The 19,057-nt window shown below is 34.8% G+C and overlaps 2 protein-coding genes across 3 annotated transcripts; both read left to right on the forward strand.

Annotated features, from left to right (window-relative positions):
• The first annotated feature begins 2,306 nt into the window (after positions 1 to 2,306).
• LOC100186623 (fumarate hydratase, mitochondrial) lies at positions 2,307 to 4,180 on the forward strand. Its single transcript, XM_002131620.5, has one exon. The coding sequence runs from the start codon at positions 2,387 to 2,389 to the stop codon at positions 3,893 to 3,895; it is 1,509 nt and encodes a 502-aa protein (XP_002131656.1). The 5' UTR covers positions 2,307 to 2,386; the 3' UTR covers positions 3,896 to 4,180.
• On the forward strand, positions 4,180 to 18,507 carry LOC100184997. 2 transcript variants are annotated; one of them, XM_009860462.3, is made up of 21 exons: positions 4,180 to 4,291; positions 4,573 to 4,800; positions 5,419 to 5,658; positions 6,074 to 6,181; positions 6,412 to 6,550; positions 7,162 to 7,327; positions 7,637 to 7,701; positions 7,907 to 7,993; positions 8,304 to 9,628; positions 10,458 to 11,519; positions 12,701 to 12,881; positions 13,342 to 13,519; positions 13,918 to 14,064; positions 14,496 to 14,594; positions 14,948 to 15,169; positions 15,448 to 15,528; positions 15,827 to 15,910; positions 16,130 to 16,223; positions 16,606 to 16,739; positions 17,171 to 17,316; positions 17,881 to 18,507. In XM_009860462.3, exons 1-21 carry the CDS (start codon positions 4,223 to 4,225, stop codon positions 17,964 to 17,966), a joined length of 4,941 nt encoding a protein of 1,646 aa, XP_009858764.1. In that variant the 5' UTR covers positions 4,180 to 4,222; the 3' UTR covers positions 17,967 to 18,507. The 2 variants fall into 2 exon arrangements, with proteins under 2 accessions (XP_009858764.1, XP_018667584.1); XM_018812039.2 differs by having other exon boundaries at positions 6,415 to 6,550.
• The last annotated feature ends 550 nt before the right edge of the window (positions 18,508 to 19,057 follow it).

Here is a 19,057-nt window from a genome sequence, read left to right on the forward strand (position 1 = left end):
TAACTCGTAAGCTGGCACGAGGTGTTAAACCCCGTGTTCTAACGACTGTCCTTTTCCGGCTACGCGAGGATAAAGTAAGTTACATTCATTCTTATAACTTTCTATATAGGCCTAATATACGTAGGCAATTTTGAGAAAGGGTTTTCCAGTTTTATTTAAGTAAATAGTGATAAGAGATTGAAAGACAAAGCATTTCTACTTCAGCGCTTAACAATTGTCATCACAGGGCAGTAGGTAAGTTAACGATCAATAGGTTAACCGGTTCATGTTGTGATGTAACCTTATCCTCGTGTATAAACAGCGGTGTAACACGGGATCTGGTTACGTGGACTATTCTTTAGCTACCACCGCTTCTCAGTCAAATTGTTTGGTTTTGGATTCACAGGGGTAGCGATAACCGTTGTCGTTATAATGGCTTGACTAATGTGTATTTCAATCGAACTGGATTAGTGCTAGCACCCAGTAAGAGTGTTGTTTGTCAGTGTTTTAAATTCATTCATTAAAGTATTGCAGTCTACAGTTTAGTTAAACATAGTAGGCTGTTCTGTGCTGGTCATTTTGTGTGCAACGTATTTGCCGTTGCCGCCTTTCTGTATTGTGTGTTTATTATATAAGTTTCAACTGACATAGACGAACAAGTCTTACCTGTAAATGCTTCTATTTATAGAAGCAAAGAAAAGCACGATTCAATAACATACTTTGTCTTCTTGCCTATCGCGTTTCATTCAAGGTAACCTCTCTGACGTCACTATGACGTGACCGATTACGTAACGGAGAGAATAATAGCTTGTCGGCTGTGTCGCAATGTTGAATTATACGTTTACACAAGCATAAATGTACTGATTTGAACAAAATAGTTAGCAGAGTTTTGACAAAGAAATGTATAAACTGTTGCGGTCAGCCAAATTACTTTGATAACGCGATTTTGTTGTATTCAGGTCGTCATCATCATGGTGAAAGTCTGAAAAGCAACTTAACCGTTAAACTGCGACGGTTTGAAGGATTATAAAGGCGCTAGTGGTTGAGGGTTTACCGCAGCTTGATATGAAATTGAACTTTTATTGTGCTGTACAGTGTACACATGGCCGTTTAAATGTTAACACAGTACACACACACATTATGCAGAGTAGGCAAGTATAGATTACTTACTAACTTACAGAAGAACTATATGTTTGAAAATTTATAAAATCTGGGTCAATTTTTAAGAACAATAGTGTTAGAAATCATTAAAGGTCTTAATTTCTAAGAAAATTTTGAGCTTTAATAATGTATGAATCTTTACCGCGTATATAGCCTACAGCAGACGTTTTAAGAAGTTTTAAAGTTGGGTGTTTTGTTTTGTTCAGTCAGAGCCTTACGTGCGTTCATTTCTTTTTATTGTCTACTTTAAATACGATTTCAGTCTCCAGTCTTTACTTTTAAATTTTAAAATTGCCCGGCAACAGATAAAAGTTTGTGTTTCGTAGTTTTAAATTGTGACAGTGTAGTCCAAAAAGTTTGGTCAGGCACGACCTACTAGTTTCATGATCGTTAGATCAACTGCGTCGCTTTAACTTAGACATAAAGTTTAGGCAAAGTTCAGTGATAAACGTTGACGCACACCGGTCGTGGACTCTATACCCCTATGCTGGTACTACAGATAAAGCGTGTTTACTCAGTAAATATAATTGGCCGCCCGTGGAAAACTACAAGCCGGCAGTTACTACCTTAGCTTATACAATACTTGGTCATATAATACTGTTTAACTTTGTATATGGTTGTCTGTTTATAATACCAGAGAAAGACATATACCAAAAAACGTCAACTTGTCGCTACCTAACACAACACTACATTTGGATTTAATCCGTTATATTTACGCGCAACAGTTCCAGTTGATCTTCGGTATTCAAATCCTGAAACTTAAGCTGCAATTAACGTTTGCTTGCGGAAAATGCTGATTATTCACTGCTGTCGCCGCCAAAAATGCCGCACCCACGTGGTCGTACCACGTGTGCACGTCGACGTCATAGTGCTACAATAATGCATTCGCTTGAGTGAATTCCGGATTTAGAACCAGTCTAGTATGCGGCGGTGTGTTGCTGATAAAAGGCCTTCCTAGTTCGATTTTAAACGCTTACAAGCTACAGAGAAATAAGTATGGTTTAGGAATACATTGTTAATTCGAAAAATAGCGTTTTTGGCAGCTGTCGCTTCCGAAAATTGGGTGTTAGCTTCGCTTTTTGTTGTGGAAATGGTGTTGAGATATTTGTTACCACGTGTGCGCAATGTGTTTTTAGATGTTTGTTGTCAGTGAAAGAAAGCTTAATTTAAGAATTATATTGTCAGATCCGCTGTAAGGCAGTTTAAAATTCCTTCTGTATTTTTGTTTAAATTAGCTTCATTAAAGATGATTGGTGCTCCGTTTACAGTTAGAACTTCACAAATTGTAACTGGATTTTGTAGATCAAGAAAACCTATATTCAATAGAATTCTCACTATGGCTACCAAAAGATCCCTGGCAAGTGCAGGTTTTCGTATAGAAACTGACAGTTTTGGGGAACTACAAGTTCCTGCTGATAAATATTATGGAGCAAACACTGCAAGATCGCTCATGAACTTTAAAATTGGGGGCCCGGGAGATAAAATGCCAATTGAAGTGATCCACGCTTTTGCGATTCTTAAAAAAGCAGCCGCAGAAGTGAATAAGGAATTTGGTTTGTCTGTCGAGTTGGCTAATGCTATCACCAAAGCGGCGGATGAGGTGATTGCTGGAGATTTGGACTCACATTTCCCGCTTGTTATCTGGCAAACTGGCAGTGGAACACAATCTAATATGAACATAAACGAAGTCTTAGCAAATCGAGCAATTGAACTCTTGGGTGGTGAGCTTGGAAGCAAAAATCCAGTTCATCCAAATGATCATGTCAACAAAAGCCAGAGTTCAAATGATACATACCCCACAGCAATGCACATTGGAGTTGCCAGATCAATCACCAATGTGCTACTACCTGGCTTAAGAACATTGGAAACCGCTTTGGAACAGAAAGCCACAGAGTTCAAGGACATTGTTAAGATCGGCCGTACGCACACACAAGATGCAACACCTTTAACGTTAGGACAGGAGTTTTCTGGTTATGTTCAGCAAGTGAAAAACGGTATTGCGAGAGTTGAATCCTGCCTTCCAAGATTATATGAGCTTGCAGCTGGTGGTACTGCAGTTGGAACTGGCCTTAATACAAGAATTGGATTTGCAGAGAAAGTGGCGGCAAATGTGGCCTCAATCACTGGTCTACCTTTTGTTACAGCTCCGAATAAATTTGAAGCTCTTGCCGCACACGATGCTTTGGTTGAAGCCAGTGGCGCATTCAATACAGTTGCATGTTCTTTAATGAAAATTGCCAATGACATTCGCTTTCTTGCTTCTGGCCCACGGTGTGGTCTCGGAGAACTAACACTGCCTGAAAATGAGCCTGGAAGTAGCATCATGCCTGGAAAGGTAAACCCAACACAATGTGAAGCTATCACTATGGTTTGTGCTCAAGTTATGGGCAATCATGTTGCTGTCAGTATTGGTGGTTCAAATGGGCATTTTGAACTGAATGTGTTCAAGCCTATGATGGTATCTAATGTTCTACGCTCATCCAGATTAATTGGCGATGCTTGTGTCTCTTTCACTGAAAACTGTGTGAATGGAATCACAGCAAATGAGGACAGAATATCGTCACTACTTCACGAGTCTCTGATGTTGGTCACTGCCCTTAACCCACACATTGGGTATGATGCCGCAGCTAAAATTGCCAAGACCGCTCACAAGAATGGGTCAACCTTGAAGCAGACAGCTATTGAACTTAACCTGCTAACAGCAGAACAGTTTGATATGTGGGTCAAGCCTGAAGACATGCTTGGACCAAAGTGAACAACCAATAGAAGTGTTTCAAGTGCTCTTCACAAAAGTTCTTTATTAATTATAAATGCATTAAAATATCTATTACAACTGTGTCTGTGTAAATAGCAGTGCACCATGCAATTCATTTTTTTCTAAAACTTTATAAAGTTCAAAGATTACAATTGTATCAGCTTAAACTGTTTGATTGTGCTTTAAAATTTATTTATACACAAAAACCCTACAAATGTAAACAGTTCCCGAAAAGCTATGTTGGTGCACATCACATATATATTATAATGTGTTTTATTTTCTGCAGAATTTTAGTGTTTGTATACTTATACTATGTAAACCAAGACAATGTCTGAAATATTTGAATTGAATTTATTATTGAACCCAGAATGTAGCAACAGCAGTGATAACTCATGGGTAAGTTTTTTATCGTTATAAAATTATTCAAGAATTCCAAATGTGTTTTTGTTATTATCGTTCATTCTCTTTTTTTGTAGTCCACTATCTAAACTATTTTTCAAACTGGAAGTGTTTTTAGTCTGTTGTAATTAATATTTTTCCAATCAGTTTGTTATACTATCAATACCAAAAAAGTCAAATAAATATATTTACAGTTATTGTAATTATATAAAGTATACAGTAATAATCTGGTTTATTAATATATATACTTCTAAAGCTGCATTTCTTTTTTTGTACAGGAGTTTTCCCAAAGTGGGGGAGAGGGAAGCCTAACTGACATCATCAGCACATTGCAAACTTCCACAACCCCAGATTACACTGATCTTGAGGATTTTCTGGATATTGGAGATCCCTCTGATGTAGTTACGAGTAATTCATCATTCGGAAGCAATGTTGAAGTTCTGGATTTATACTCGGAAGCAAACGAAATAAGTCAGCTCCAATTTGAGAACCAGATCCAATTTGAGGTATTGCGTAATTTCATATTGGGTTTTGTTGATTGATTGTTTAAACTCAACAGCACATGACTGAGCATTTCTGTATGTGGCTGTAATTTATATCTGTTTCGTTATATAATGTTTCCTAGCAAAACGAAATCCTGTACATAAAGTATATAAATATATATATACATGTTTGTTTATATATATATTTTTAAGTAATACTTTTTCTCTTATTTGCCCGATGACGACAAACTTGCCTAGGAGGGACTTGTTGTTTGTGGATTTATTGACTTTCTGAAACGCAGTTCATTCTAATTTAATTTGGTTGGTTTATTTAATATTTCTGATAAAACTTTTCCAAAATTTCTTTAAGTTGTGAACTGCGTTTTATTGAGCTAGTAGTCTGCTTCCCTATGACACTGAGATTATGAGATCTGAGGGCTTGTTTAATACATATCACTTATTTTATAGTGTTGTTACTCTCTCTCTCTATAATTCTCTATATATATATTTGTTAAGCTTTTTTTAATCTGGAACCTTAATGTTATTAGCATTTTTACAAAAAACACAATACAAATGTAAAAAACAACAATAAAAATTAAATTTAAGCATTTTATACTTATTTTCCATATTTATATTTTCTAGAAAGAGAAATTGGCAAAAGAAAATGAAGAAGGTTTGTTGGAAGCTTTACAACGCTCTATGGATATGGAATGCAACTCTGTGTCAGAATTTGTGTCTCTCACATCTACACTCGACCAGCCCCCATCCTTAACTACAACCAGTGGCTTTCCTACATCAATTACACCCCATTGCGTGTCAATGTCAACATTTGAAAATCAAAACTTGGAGTTTTCCGTTGAAAATGCCGAAGATGAGTCAATGGTATGTTCTATTGTTATTCTACTTGTTTACATCGATAAACTTGCTAATTGTTTAATTTCCCAAGCATTTTAGTCTTGCTAAATAATCATGCAAAAGTGTGGTTTTAAATTCTTGTTTAGATTGATAAACTAGTTTAATGTATAAATTTCTCTTATTAGTAATTTAGTTTTGCTAAAAAGTGTGAAATTGTGCTTCTAAATAGAGAATAGCAACCAAATCCTGTTTCTTGGAGATTAATTTAATTTGAATTCAAGTTAATTACTCTTAGAATCTTTGTAAATAATTTATAACATTGGTTCCTGTTTTAGCTGAAATGTCAACATCCTTTGTGCTCTACACTTAATGGCCATCGACCTAATAATGTTTCACCTAGTTAATTTGGTTCAGTTTTAAGTAAGATTAATTTGTTTTGCAGCTAAAGCGTTTGCTATTGAGTCCAACGTATGATAATTATCCCAAAGAAATTGACGCAAACAACAATACAATGCAGCTTGATTCTATGGCAGTTGAAGTGCCAACTAGTGTAAGTAGATATTTAGACATATTTTCTTTATATATATATATATATATATATATATATATATATAAATATATATATAGTAGGGTGGGTTGTGGGGTAAGATTGATATTTTAGCAGTTACCACATAATATTTCATCTATGTTGTTTTGAATTAGTAATTTCATTCTTTAATGGAATAGACATGCAAAAAAGTGCTAGATTTTACAATTCAATTCAATTCATGTTTTTTACAGCAGGAAAGGGAGGAAAAGTCAAACAGACAGAACAAACAATATGAAAGTGGGAGAATCAAGAAGCAAAAACCGATAGCTAAGAAACCATTCACAGAACTTTTAAAACATCTGGAGTCATCTTCCACTGATAAAAATAAAGGTGAAACTTTTTAGATTCTTAGTCAACCGACAGGTTTCCCGCGAAAATTAGTGCACCCCAAAATTGATCAAGATTATTAAAAAATCGACGCCTTGTACCTTACCTATGTATAATAAAACATGTAACACTCACATGCCCGATGACGACAAACTTGCCTAGGAGGGACTTGTTGTTTGTGGATTTATTGACTTTCTGAAATGCAGTTTATTCTAAATTAATTTAGTTAGTTTATTTAATAATTTTAATAAAATAATTTTAATATTTCCCAAAAGTTCTCAAAATAGTGAACTGCATTTTATTGAGTTGGTAATCTGCTTCCCTATGACACTGAGATTATGAGATCTGAGGGCTTATTTATGTTATCATATTATGATAATATCAGTTTCCTTCAATTCAAATATAAATAGCTAAGTTGCCTACTCAATAGTTGGAGCAACTGACTCATACAGCTAAATGAACTGTCGGACTGGCCTAATGTGCCAGGAAACCAATTGAATATTTTATGTTATGGTTAAAAACCTTTAAAAATCATTTTTTTTTTCATTGTACAAGGTTTTTTATGCATTTCATGCTTGTCTAAGATAGCCTTTTCGACATTTTTTTATCTTCAGATTTGAACAAAAATAAAACACGAGTGTTGAACATGACTCGTTACTTGCGGCAATATGGTTCCGCACCGCCGAGCAGGGTTGCCTCACCATTTGATGGCGCCACAGAGAAGCAAACAAAAACTGGAAGAGGGGAAACTAAAAAACGAACCAAAGGGAAGTCTAACCAGTAAGTTTTCCTAAAATTTTACGAAAATTTTGTTGTTTTCATGTCAGTCAAGTTTTGTCACAGATGCAATAATATATTTTAATTACGTTTTTTTGAATGGCTGGCACTATGCTTAGTAAGCGGACAAATAATTAGGGTTGCAAGCCAGGTTAATTATGTCATGACAAGTTTTTTAAAATTAACAACAAATTAGGAATTAAACGTTAAACATAAATCATGCTATTTTTAGATGCAACCAATTCCTCTTCGCTAAAGTTTTCCACGTCTGAGCTCTATATTATTAGGTCAATAAAAACTCTTAATATTTAGGTCAAAGACAGCTGGTAAAATAAACAGAGCATTAGAAAATGGGAAACCAGAATGCTCCAACAAAGGTATTTTATTCTTCTGAAAATTTAAACATTTTATTCAAATTTTGTTTTACTTGTATTGTTTTTTTAATTGACACCAATTTTGTGTTGCCTTTTTTTTTTTTATAGTATTTTAGATGTAACAAATTTTTTGTTGCTTTTTAAATAGTTGGGTTTTTTTCGTTGTGACTTAATTTTTTTCCGTTTTTAAAAGTATTTATGTTTTTAGTTGTAACGGCAGCAGATATGGAAAGCTTGCTGGAAATGATTAAAAAGAAACCGATAACATCAACTACAGAGCAACCTCAGTGTTCAGGTGGCTTTTATTTTGTTTTATTCATATATATTTGCCCGATGACGACAAACTTGCCTAGGAGGGACTTGTTGTTTGTGGATTCATGATTTTTTGAAATGCAGTTCATTTTAATTTAATTCGGTTGATTGATAATAAGTTCTGATAAAACTTTTACAAAAATTTCCTAAAATTGTGAACTGCATTTAATTGAGTTGTAATCTGCTTCCCTATGACACTGAGATTATGAGATCTGAGGGTTTTCATAACAGCTTTAACTAAAATATGTAAGCGCCTTACGTGTTAAAAAATCTTGCCATAAATTTAATAACAGACATGGATTTAAAAACTGCAAGATCAAATGACCGCCGTCGAGGTGCAGTCTTAATCGACCCGCTACCGAAAAAGCGACAAAAAGTTGCTGCTGATGCTAAAAAGGAGAATATAATGGAATCAACAACAGAATGCACTGAAAAACCATCTGCAGATCACGATTATTGTCAAAAGAACGAGGATTCTCAATCCTCAGATTCAGATATTCTATCAGCTGCCCTAAAAGCTAGCGGATTACCGAAGAAAAAGAAAAAAAGGGAAATCTCAGACGAGGAGAAAAACAAAGAAGCAAAAGCTGCGAACAAAGTTTTGAAATGGGAGGAATATTTACAGCGAGTTAGACTTGGGATCCGGAGCGCCCCAAACAGCCCGACTTGTTCCCCGAAAATAAAACGAGGTTCTGCACGTCCTATTAACAACTTTATGGTGGCGCTTGCCACGAAAAATTCCTCCATAAATTTGGCGGCTTCCAATTCACAACCAACTGTCACAAAACTTACACCTCCCATAGTTGAAGCGCAGATGCCGAAACGAAAACAGTCAATCAAACTACAAGAGTTCAAAGACTATCTCGCTAACCTGCAAGCAAATCAGGACAGAAAGGAATCAGACACTGACAACAACCCGCAACCAATGTCAGTTACAGTAACTCCGATCCAGGACCCTAATCCTGCATCCCATGAAGTGATGCAGAAACCCAAGAAACCTCCTAAAACTCCCGCATCCAGATCGAAGAGGACATCAAAATCACGATCTCGTCCCGTCATCATTCCGACCCAAACTTCCCAAACTTTTCTTAAAATCAACAGCGGTGGCACAATACACACAGTGGCTGTCACATCTGCACGCACAGTGCCACAAAATAATCCAATGATGATGATCCGTATCCCGCAACTGCAACAGAACAAAGCTGCAAGTTCGAATGTACTGACCCTCACCACAACCAACTCTTCCCCTCAACCTTGCGTTATAAAACCCGCCACAACAAACCACCCTGCACAAATAATTCAGTGCAGACCGGCACAAATTATTGTCCCGCCCACAAATACCCCAAAATCTGTTGACCCACGAGCGAATCTCAAAATCCCAAAGAAACAGGTTAATCTGAAACCTATCCCGAGAGAAAACTGGTCGAAAGCGAGCAAAAGTAAACCTACAGTGACTAGTCCTACTACCAGTACTCCACCTACATCCACTGCTCCAACGTTTAAACTTATAACTGCAAACAAAGCTGGAGCTGGAGCTAAGTCTGTTATTTTAAGTGGAGTGACTGGACAACTGAAGGAAATATTAACAGTGCTTTCACAGCAGCAACAACAGCAACAAGTAAGTCCTATTTTAATATAATTTTGGTTAAAGCTATATAATTGAATATAACTGAAGAATCTTTAAACACTAATTAAAAAGTGCTAATGTGTAATGAGGAAAATGTAACATTAGCAGTGCTAAAAGTTGATGTTTACTTTCGCCCTTTTTTTATTTGACATGGAAGCCTGGAATTTTTATTAGGCCCATAATGTTCACATGCCCGATGACGACAAACTTGCCTAAGAGGGACTTGTTGTTTGTGGATTTATTGACTTTCTGAAATGCAGTTCATTCTAATTTAATTTGGTTGGTTAATATAATAATTTTATTAAAACTAAAAAAATGTGTTAAAGTTATGAACTGCATTTTATTGAGTTGGTAATCTGCTTCTCTATGACACTGAGATTATGAGATCTGAGGGCTTATATATAGTTCCCTTTAATTTAAATATAAATGGCTGAGTTGCCTACTCAATAGTTGGATCAACTGACTCATACAGTTAGATGCACTGACTCAATATTCTGTGAAACCTATTGATTATTTAATGTTAAGGTAAAAAATTCTCAAGGAAATTTTTATGACACTGACTTTTTAATTTTATGACATTTTTGTCTTTTTAATGTATTTCATACTTGGCTAGAAGGGTCTTTTTGGCAATTTTTAGATTTACATTTAAACAAAATAAAACAGGACTGTTGAACATATTATAATATATAAAACTGAAGAATTATTAACCACCAAGCAATAAGCATTAATATGTAATGAGGAGAATATAACCAGAAGTAGTGCTAAAAGTGGATGTTAAATTTTGTACCTTTTTTTGTAACCGTTTGAATTTTAACATCAGAAAGATGGGAATTTATCCGATCCATCGTCATGTGTGAGCACACAACAGCAAAAAACTCTACAGCAACTCCTTGCTGCTATAGCTGAGCTGAAGTCCAAGAAATCTTCTCCTAATACGGTGAACCCAACAACCAGTACGGTCACCACATCTGTGACTGGCCCTACAAATGCAGGAGCCACTGCTGTAAAAGTCTCTGCTAACCCACAAGAGCTAAAAGCAACACGCAGGCAGCACCATGTACCATCACCGCTGTCACTGATCCACGAAATTAAACAAAACCTGAACAAAAAATCTGAAAGTTCAAAGAAAGTATCGCAACCCAAATACGTATACACCGTGCCTGCGAAAAGCACTCAGCAAATTTCTGCCCAAGAATCAAACTGTATTATAACAGCTGGGGGTGCTGTTTTAAAGACCTGCAGTTCGGCTGAAAGTTTGAAGAGCTCAAAGCCGGTTTCTGTTACAAAATCTAATTCCCTTGAAGATGATCAAATCACTGTGTTTGTGGATGGTTCAGATAGTGACTTTAATCAGAAAGACTCTTCTCAAAATGCCAATTCAATTGCTGAAATTGTTAAAACAAAAGAAACCGTACCATCACAAAAGGCAGAGCAGAAAACTGCCTCTTGCATGCTACAGGAAGCAGTCAAAGAAAGTTCGAAAGTTGTTTTAATGGCTGCTAATACTGAGGATAACAATAACCAAGACGGCATGATAGCTGAACAAGAGTCTGTTATGAGCACTCAAGCAAGAAATCCTGACCATACTACTTATGTTGTCACTTCAGGCGTTACAGACTCTATGTCAATTAAATGTGATACCGTGACAAGCATACCCGATACTCTTGCTAAGAAATGTGACAACCCTTGTTCTCAGAACGCAACAGAATATAAACAGACTGACGCAGACAATGGTGCGACAAGTATATTATGCACAAGCAACTTAGCAGTCACTGAATTACCTCTCAAAACAACAACAATAACCAAGCATGTCCCTATATGTAGAAGCATTGCAGCAGCTGAAATGATGGCTTCAGAAATAATGGATGAAGGACAACAAGAGGTTAGTTTTCTGTTATTTATTAACTATGTAGTTTTTATATTTTATATATATATGCTGTTTTTCTATTCTTAGTAAGTATACAAATTTCCCTATAATATGTTTAATGTTTTACAGTATAGTTAACTTATATCAGTACATAGTAGTGACTGTTTAATGTTAAACAATAACTTTTTTGTGTGTTTTATCCTTGCTACAGTAAAACATGCAACTAAAATTATAACACTAAAATATGTTATAAGGTTTCTGAAACATAGTTTTTAATTCAAATGCATTGTTTTTAAATTTAGTAGTTTTTAATTCAAATGCATTGTTTTTAAAAATGTTAAAGAGACACACCCCCTACACAAGTGGTTTAACTTGTAGAATCTGTAAATTAGTGTAAACAGTGTAGTCCTTGAGGTTATGGGCAGTTCTTAGACTCAGCTTAAACGATAATTTAGAAATAGTGAAGTATAACTGCAGAAAACATTCCCGCTGTTGAATATTTAAACACAGCAGCTATCTTGGGGTTTCGCCCCTTTTGTGTTCTGTATTGTACAGTTTTAACACAAGCATGTGGACTTGTGGAGCGAACTACCAGCCTGGTAGTATACCTTATTAATTGGCAAACGTGTCAGCTAACAGAACCAGTTTCCTCTTAGATAGTTTACTTCAAACTAAACCCATCCGTCACTTTTATAAACGTGACAATAGGCCAGACTTTGCTCATCATTTACCCAACAAGGCCTACATAATAATGCTATATGTTAGAAAACGTGTTCTTATTTTTAAATAATGTTTTCAGTGCTTCATGTTTAACGAGCCATTCTGGATTTCTCTGTTTGAGAGCTTGTACTTGGATTTGCATGGCTTAATCTTTGAGACAAGCATGTTAAAATTATACCTAAGGATCTAGTGCTACGAAAATGTAACCAACAAAAATCAAGTCCAACTAATTGAAATTTTCTATTCAAACAAGAGACTGCTGATGCCGCTTGGAAGAAATATGTATTTTGTATTTTATTATACATTTGGTTGGAAAATTTTTTGTCTGTTACATTTTTGTATCAAATCCTTGCTACTTGCTTTACACAAGAATCGTTTAACTCTATTTGAGCACCAGATCAGGGTCAGATTCGCAAAATTTATTACAGTTTATTGAGTGTGATAAATATGTTATAAAAAATAATTCTGTTTTACAGGTTGCAGTTTATGACGAAGTAACAGACACCACTTCATCAGTAAATGAGATAACACAGAACATGTTATGGGATGAATCCTTACAAGTATCTGATGTTGAAGAAAACATTGATGAAAATGTTGATGTCGATTTCTACAATAAACTACCCGCGTACCTCTATAATAGGAAAGTCAATTGCACAGGTTGGTTGGATATAAAAACATAAATATTCAGGTTTTAAGTTAGGCAACAACTACATCACCGTGTTTAAAGGTTATTTAGTATACTGTCAGTTTTATAATATGTTTTAAACAAAATTTCCCATTTTTGAACATAATTTGCTGTTTTTCATTAAAATAAAGTTAGTTTACATTTATATATATATATTATATATCCTTTAAAAGTAAACTTTAGTCATTAATAAAAAAGTAGAAGTTTTTGCCATTTGTTGGCCCAATTAATAGTCTTTAAAGCTTAATAACCAGGAACTTATAATTTATTACTAACAACATTAGGGTATCTGGGTGTGCATCCTATACAAAACCAAATGTATGTTTAACAGAACTGCTAATTTCCGTGCCAGGAACTGACTACTTTTGATCGGCCATGAACTGACTATTTGATTCTTTGTTTATTATATATAAAAAACATGAAATATTCCAGAGCCCGAATCTTCATCCAACCTCCTCATTGATTATTCACTCAATGATTCAAAATCTTCCTCACTCCTCGGATTAAAGGAGTTAAGTTGCGATCCTCTTATCAGTACGGAGGGAAATACTCCCGAGATCCATTATAATAAACTTCCTCATTATTTCAGCTCTGGCAAGCTGGCCCCCAGGTAATGCATTATTCAGATATACTGTTCTGATAACAATGAATTTAAATGCAATATATATAAATAATATGCATATGCATTTTTTTTTAAATAAAAGTAGTTTTGGTGCATAAAACACAACATTCTTTAGTCAGTTTTTATATAGATATTTATGCGCTGTCATTTTTGTATTAAATAAAATTATAGTTGTCTAAATATGATTTGGTGTTAATCGTGTTATATATATTTTTTTATGTTTTCACTGTCTTGTTTTTATTCTTTACTCTTTCTTTACGATATGATATAGGAGCCCAGCAACGCAAGATTTAACGTCAAATTAGACCAATACTTTTGAAAGCTAAACCTATTTTGTAAAATTTGCTTGGTTTAATTAAAAATTCTTAATTTTTTAAATCTACAAGTGAGACCTCTAGTGACGGGATTCGCAGTGGGAGCAGCGGACAGAAAGTCCGAGGATTACATTATTCGACCAAGATGAAATGTACACCAGAGGGAGCTGTGCTTAACATGGATGACACCTACTACTCAAGATTGCCAAATTATTACAAGTATGTATTTTAAGTTAGGCCTTTCCAAAGTGGGTGTTGCACAAACTTAGGAGTCCCTGAGACTGCTGAGAGTATACCAATTTTACACTAAAGGACCGCATATATGAGACTAGGAACCCTGAAAAGTCGGGAAAATTTTTAAACCTCGCGATCGAAAAAGTTTGGAAAACAGTGTTTTAAATAATAGTATTTACTTTATTCTAGGGTAATAGGCTAAAACTGGACTAAATCCCTAGTCCTCGACATGCCTCGTCAAGGGAACACACAGTGTATAAAATAAAAAGCCTGATTTATATACAGTAAAAATAGCATTATTTCTGCAGCCAAATTTTACACAATACTGTACTAGTCCTATATGCCAACATACTTGTTATACAGGTATTGTTATTGTTACCAAAATTTAAAGCAATAAACAAGAATGTATTTTTCAGCTATGGTCGCCCCCATGTGGTCGGCACGGTTACCGAACCTCCGGAACTTGAAGATGAGACTGTGACATCACAATCACTATTGAAAGCAGATGTTGAAAGGTAGAATTTTAATAACTATTAATACTGTGTATGAAAATAGTGGATTGAAACTCTCATGCACACATGTGCTTATTGGTAGCTTATGGGGTAGGCTATCTGTACATTGTTGATAAAAAAACGTATATTTGCTTTAAGATTTAGATGCAGACCATGTTTAACCTCTGCAGAATATTTATTATAAATTCCTAAACTATTACAAACTTGTGTCTATTCACTATGTATAACGATCTGTGCGCAAAAAACAACAACATTTATTTTGTCATTTTGGAAAGGAGCGTCCCCTATACCCCATATACAACAACTGGCGCTAAAAACACAATTTTTTGCTATTATATTTTGTTTATTTAATTTAGAAGGGAGCGTCGAGCTTACAGGAAGCGAAAATCTGAGATGAGCAAAAAGAAGTTTCCGACAGATAACCGAATGGATGGGGATCGGATTCTCTACTCCAAGATCCCACAGTATTATCTCTCTGGTCGTAAATCTCTCGTTCCTCAGAGGAGAACCTCGGAGCACTCCTTCTCCAGTGCATCCTCTGATGAGGAGGAGGAGTTTAGGGAGGAAGAGAGGGGGAGGTAAGATGCCCTTAAAATTTCAACCCAATTCTAAGTCTTTGATTCTAGTACTCTTGGGTAAGATGAGATACTGTTAGTTGTTCGCACCTAAATTTTGACACTTTTTTAAACGATTACCAACACTGTATTACCGAGTACTGCCAAATGGGACTGCGAAAAGGAATGAAAACCACTTGCATATTACCCCACCCTACTATATTCGTTTTTCTGATATTCTCAACCTTTAACATAAGAAATACTTTTATCCTTGCTTTATTTATTTACCTTTTTTGTTATAGATCATTTCGTAAATCATATTCACGAAGCCCATCACGAAACCGCTCATATTCACGGAGTTCATCACGTTCACCAAGTCCTCGGTAATCCTTGTGATTCATATGATACTAATCTGATAGCTTTGTACATTAACTCAATTTCATGTTTGTGTAATAACTTCCTATGAAAATATTTTTTCAGATGATAACTTATTTTTTCTATAATAACTCATTTTTCATGTGATAACCTGTTAAAATAGCTCATTTTCGTAATAAATCTAATACTTCACCAATAATGAAACTACATGCTTTATAGCAAGTTTCCTGATTCACAAAGTTATGAATCACAATATAATCATGATACATTTACGCCATGATTAACCATATGATTTATACCAAACAGATCATGGCGGAATGAGAGAAATTGTTACGTGGATCACGAACGTGATTATTCATCATCTGGATCTGAATACGATTCTTATTCAAGGTTTTATTTAGATTTCATTTTTTTATCAAGTCAATTCAATCATTTTCGATATGTATGTCTTGAAATTATAAGTTGGGTATAATTTTTTTTAGAATTTATTTGATATCGGTGAGGTTAAATTATTTTTATTAGCATTTTTTTTTTTTAAATGTGATCCAGTTAAAAACTGACAGTATATTTGTAAGAAATTGTTTTGACAAGTTTTGGTAAATTTCTCAGGCCTGCAAAACGACGTCGAAGGCACAGTGGGAGCGATTCGGAAGAGTGGGGTGGGAGGAGGAGAAGAGAGGAGAAAAAGAGGAAGGAACTTCATGTGAGTGTTTAATATTATATATAGTAGGTTGGGGTAAGATGGGATATGTTTTCTAGTCCCATTAGGTAGTAAACATAGAATGTTTATAAAATTATATAACATAGCCCTGCAAGTTTTTAATTGTTTAATACTTGATCAAGAAATACATACGATTTAGATGGTAACAGTATCCATCTTACCCTACAGTAGTAGAAGTTTGTATAATATTTCTTTATATTACACTGTTAAAATTTATATATTTTTTTGATTTGACCCATTTCAGTAAAAAATACCTGTATATTCTCTGTTTTTCAATATATCTTATATGCAAATTATTTCATGCAAAAGCACTATGCTTATAAATAATTAATGTAGTGATGTAACAGTAGCCTCATTGTTACAGAACAAAGCGATACAAGATCGGCGTGTTATGTACGTTGGTCGTATTGATCTTACAACCACCAGAAACGATTTACGAAAAAGATTTCAAAAGTTTGGTGAAATTGAAGATGTTACACTTTATTTTCGGCAAGACAGGTAAATCTCTTTTGTGATTAAATTTTAATATATTTTACTGTAAAATATTGTTGTTTAGTGTAGTATCTAAACCTTAAGTCTTAATTAAACAATGCCTTTTTTCTGTAAAATTAAATAGGTAATATTTTATAATTTTTATTGACAAACTTATTTATCCCCACAGCCATGTTACCTATCTAAAACTCTTTTTGTCCCTTGATTAACATCATTTAAAAATGGCTTTTTATTTTTTCATTAACAACAGAAAGACCACACACAAATTTATTAGGTTCAACAGCAACACTTAACTGAAGCTCTTTAAAACCCATAGCGCCTTTAACGACAGTCGTTTTGCTTTTGATTCCCCTCTCTTTGTTTCTTAATTGACCTTGCTATTGTTTTCAAAAAGATAAATAAAAAATAGTTTATGTAATAATATTATTCACCTACAGAGACAGTTATGGCTTCGTAACTTTCCGTTACACATGCGACACATTCACTGCAATAGAACAGGGCAACAATGGTGACGTTGAACCGAAATATGATCTTTGTTTTGGTGGAAGAAGACAATTCTGTCAGGTTGATTATGCAGATCTTGGTAAGTGCAACAACAAGCTGCTTAGCTGCAATAACACTACTTCCAGGAAAGAGAACATTTTACCTAATAATAGAACACACCTTTCATTTTTTATAACTTTATCATATGGGAACTTTCCAGCAAAAAAATAAATTTTACATCGACTTTCTTAAAAACCAGCAATTTATATCCCACAAGGGAAAACTTAGTCAGTTTTATAAACTTAATTAATTGTACCAAACGATCAATTTCCAAATTATGTGTACTTGGTAGCAATAGCAATTTTTATTTTTAAATAACAATTTACATTCTACTATCTATTCTTACTGTATGAGTTCTGTATGCTAACTCTGTTTATATTCATGTTTGTTTTTTATTACAAATGAACAAACGTCAAAGGCTGACGTTATAAACACAGATGTAATGTTTATTTTGAAAATCTCCTACATGCTAAGTTAAAGATGAAATCTCTAGTTGTCCAACACCAAAAAACAAACAAGCTTTTGATAAAATGAATATTAGAAGTGATGCTTTACTTTTAAAACCAGTATAATGATATCTCTACTAATTCCATACTCAACACAGATGAAGGCAATGAAGATGCTGCAACATCACATAATAAAGACGAAGACGATTTTGACAGTTTACTTCGCAAAGCAATGCGACGATGATAGTGTTTCTATGTTGGTTTTGTTTTTTTTCAGCCAAACAGTTTTTTTTTCGGTTTTATTTCATTCTCTTGTGTTTACTTACGGCGCCGTTTTATTTTATTTCAATGTTTACCCCTAACTGCCTTTTAATGCTAGCTTTTAACCGTACACTGTACGCTAACAAGCCCGAAAATAATTGTAATTATAAGCCCATACTCCAACAACGTAATTCACCCAATTTTGAAAAAACAATCATTATTTAACGATCTGTTTTAAATTTGTGTTCAAATTCAAAATGATACTAAAACCCAATTGCACGAAAAAGTTTTTGACAATATCCCGCCCTTTATTTTCACCCGAAACCACTACTTTTGTTTCGTTTCGTTCTTTTTTTAAGCGTTTAGTTTGTTACTAGTGGTGCTAATGTACCGAGGCCGTACTTTCATTTTATTTCGGGCGCTTAATTTTTGGCCTTGCACTTTATAAACTTGTGTGTTCCAGGATCTTGCGGTGGTTGTTTAGTATTGTTACGACATAATAAATCTTTCTTTGAGTTTTCAAACCGAGCCAATGAACAATATGCAAGATCAATTTAATTATTCTGAAGCAGTGAAACCAGGTATGTATGGTATGGTTGAGAAATTGACAGGTTCGTCTAACTTGCAACGGCAGATATTTGGAATGAATTGGATGAGCTTAAAATCATCGTTTGGCGAGACCGAACATTGCTGTAACACGGATGATATATTTCATATATTTCGTTCTCGCTTCCGAGTTACATTTTTGTAAGGCTCGTTTGTTTTGTTGCACAAATCGAAAGCATATTCTTTAGTTACGATTCAGTGCTCAAGTTACCGAGTCATGGACCACAATTGCGACATAAATTGGTTATGAAAAGCAGTACCACGTTTATACTTTACCTGTCGCTACGTTGTGCTAATAATAGATACGTAGTTCTGCTGTGTCACGGTCTGTTTTAGTCTGTACTGACGTAGCGTAGCAACCCGAACAGGCTACCCATAGACCCACAATCAAACGCAAACGTTTCGCCTGCCAGCATATTTGTTTAACTGTGGACATACAATGGGCCACGATGAATAACAGATGAATAC

The sequence above is a fragment of the Ciona intestinalis genome, chromosome 5 (assembly GCF_000224145.3).
Source record: "Ciona intestinalis chromosome 5, KH, whole genome shotgun sequence".
In the NCBI taxonomy this organism is placed as follows: domain Eukaryota; kingdom Metazoa; phylum Chordata; class Ascidiacea; order Phlebobranchia; family Cionidae; genus Ciona; species Ciona intestinalis.

Excerpts from the sequence above, each read along its gene's own strand:
- LOC100186623 (XM_002131620.5), top strand. The coding sequence starts at position 2,387 with ATGATTGGTGCTCCGTTTACAGTTAGAACTTCACAAATTGTAACTGGA.
- LOC100184997 (XM_009860462.3), top strand. The coding sequence starts at position 4,223 with ATGTCTGAAATATTTGAATTGAATTTATTATTGAACCCAGAATGTAGC. Across the intron at positions 5,659-6,073 it reads ATGCCGAAGATGAGTCAATG|CTAAAGCGTTTGCTATTGAG; the intron begins GTATGTTCTATT and ends TTTGTTTTGCAG. Across the intron at positions 16,224-16,605 it reads AAAAGAGGAAGGAACTTCAT|AACAAAGCGATACAAGATCG; the intron begins GTGAGTGTTTAA and ends TCATTGTTACAG.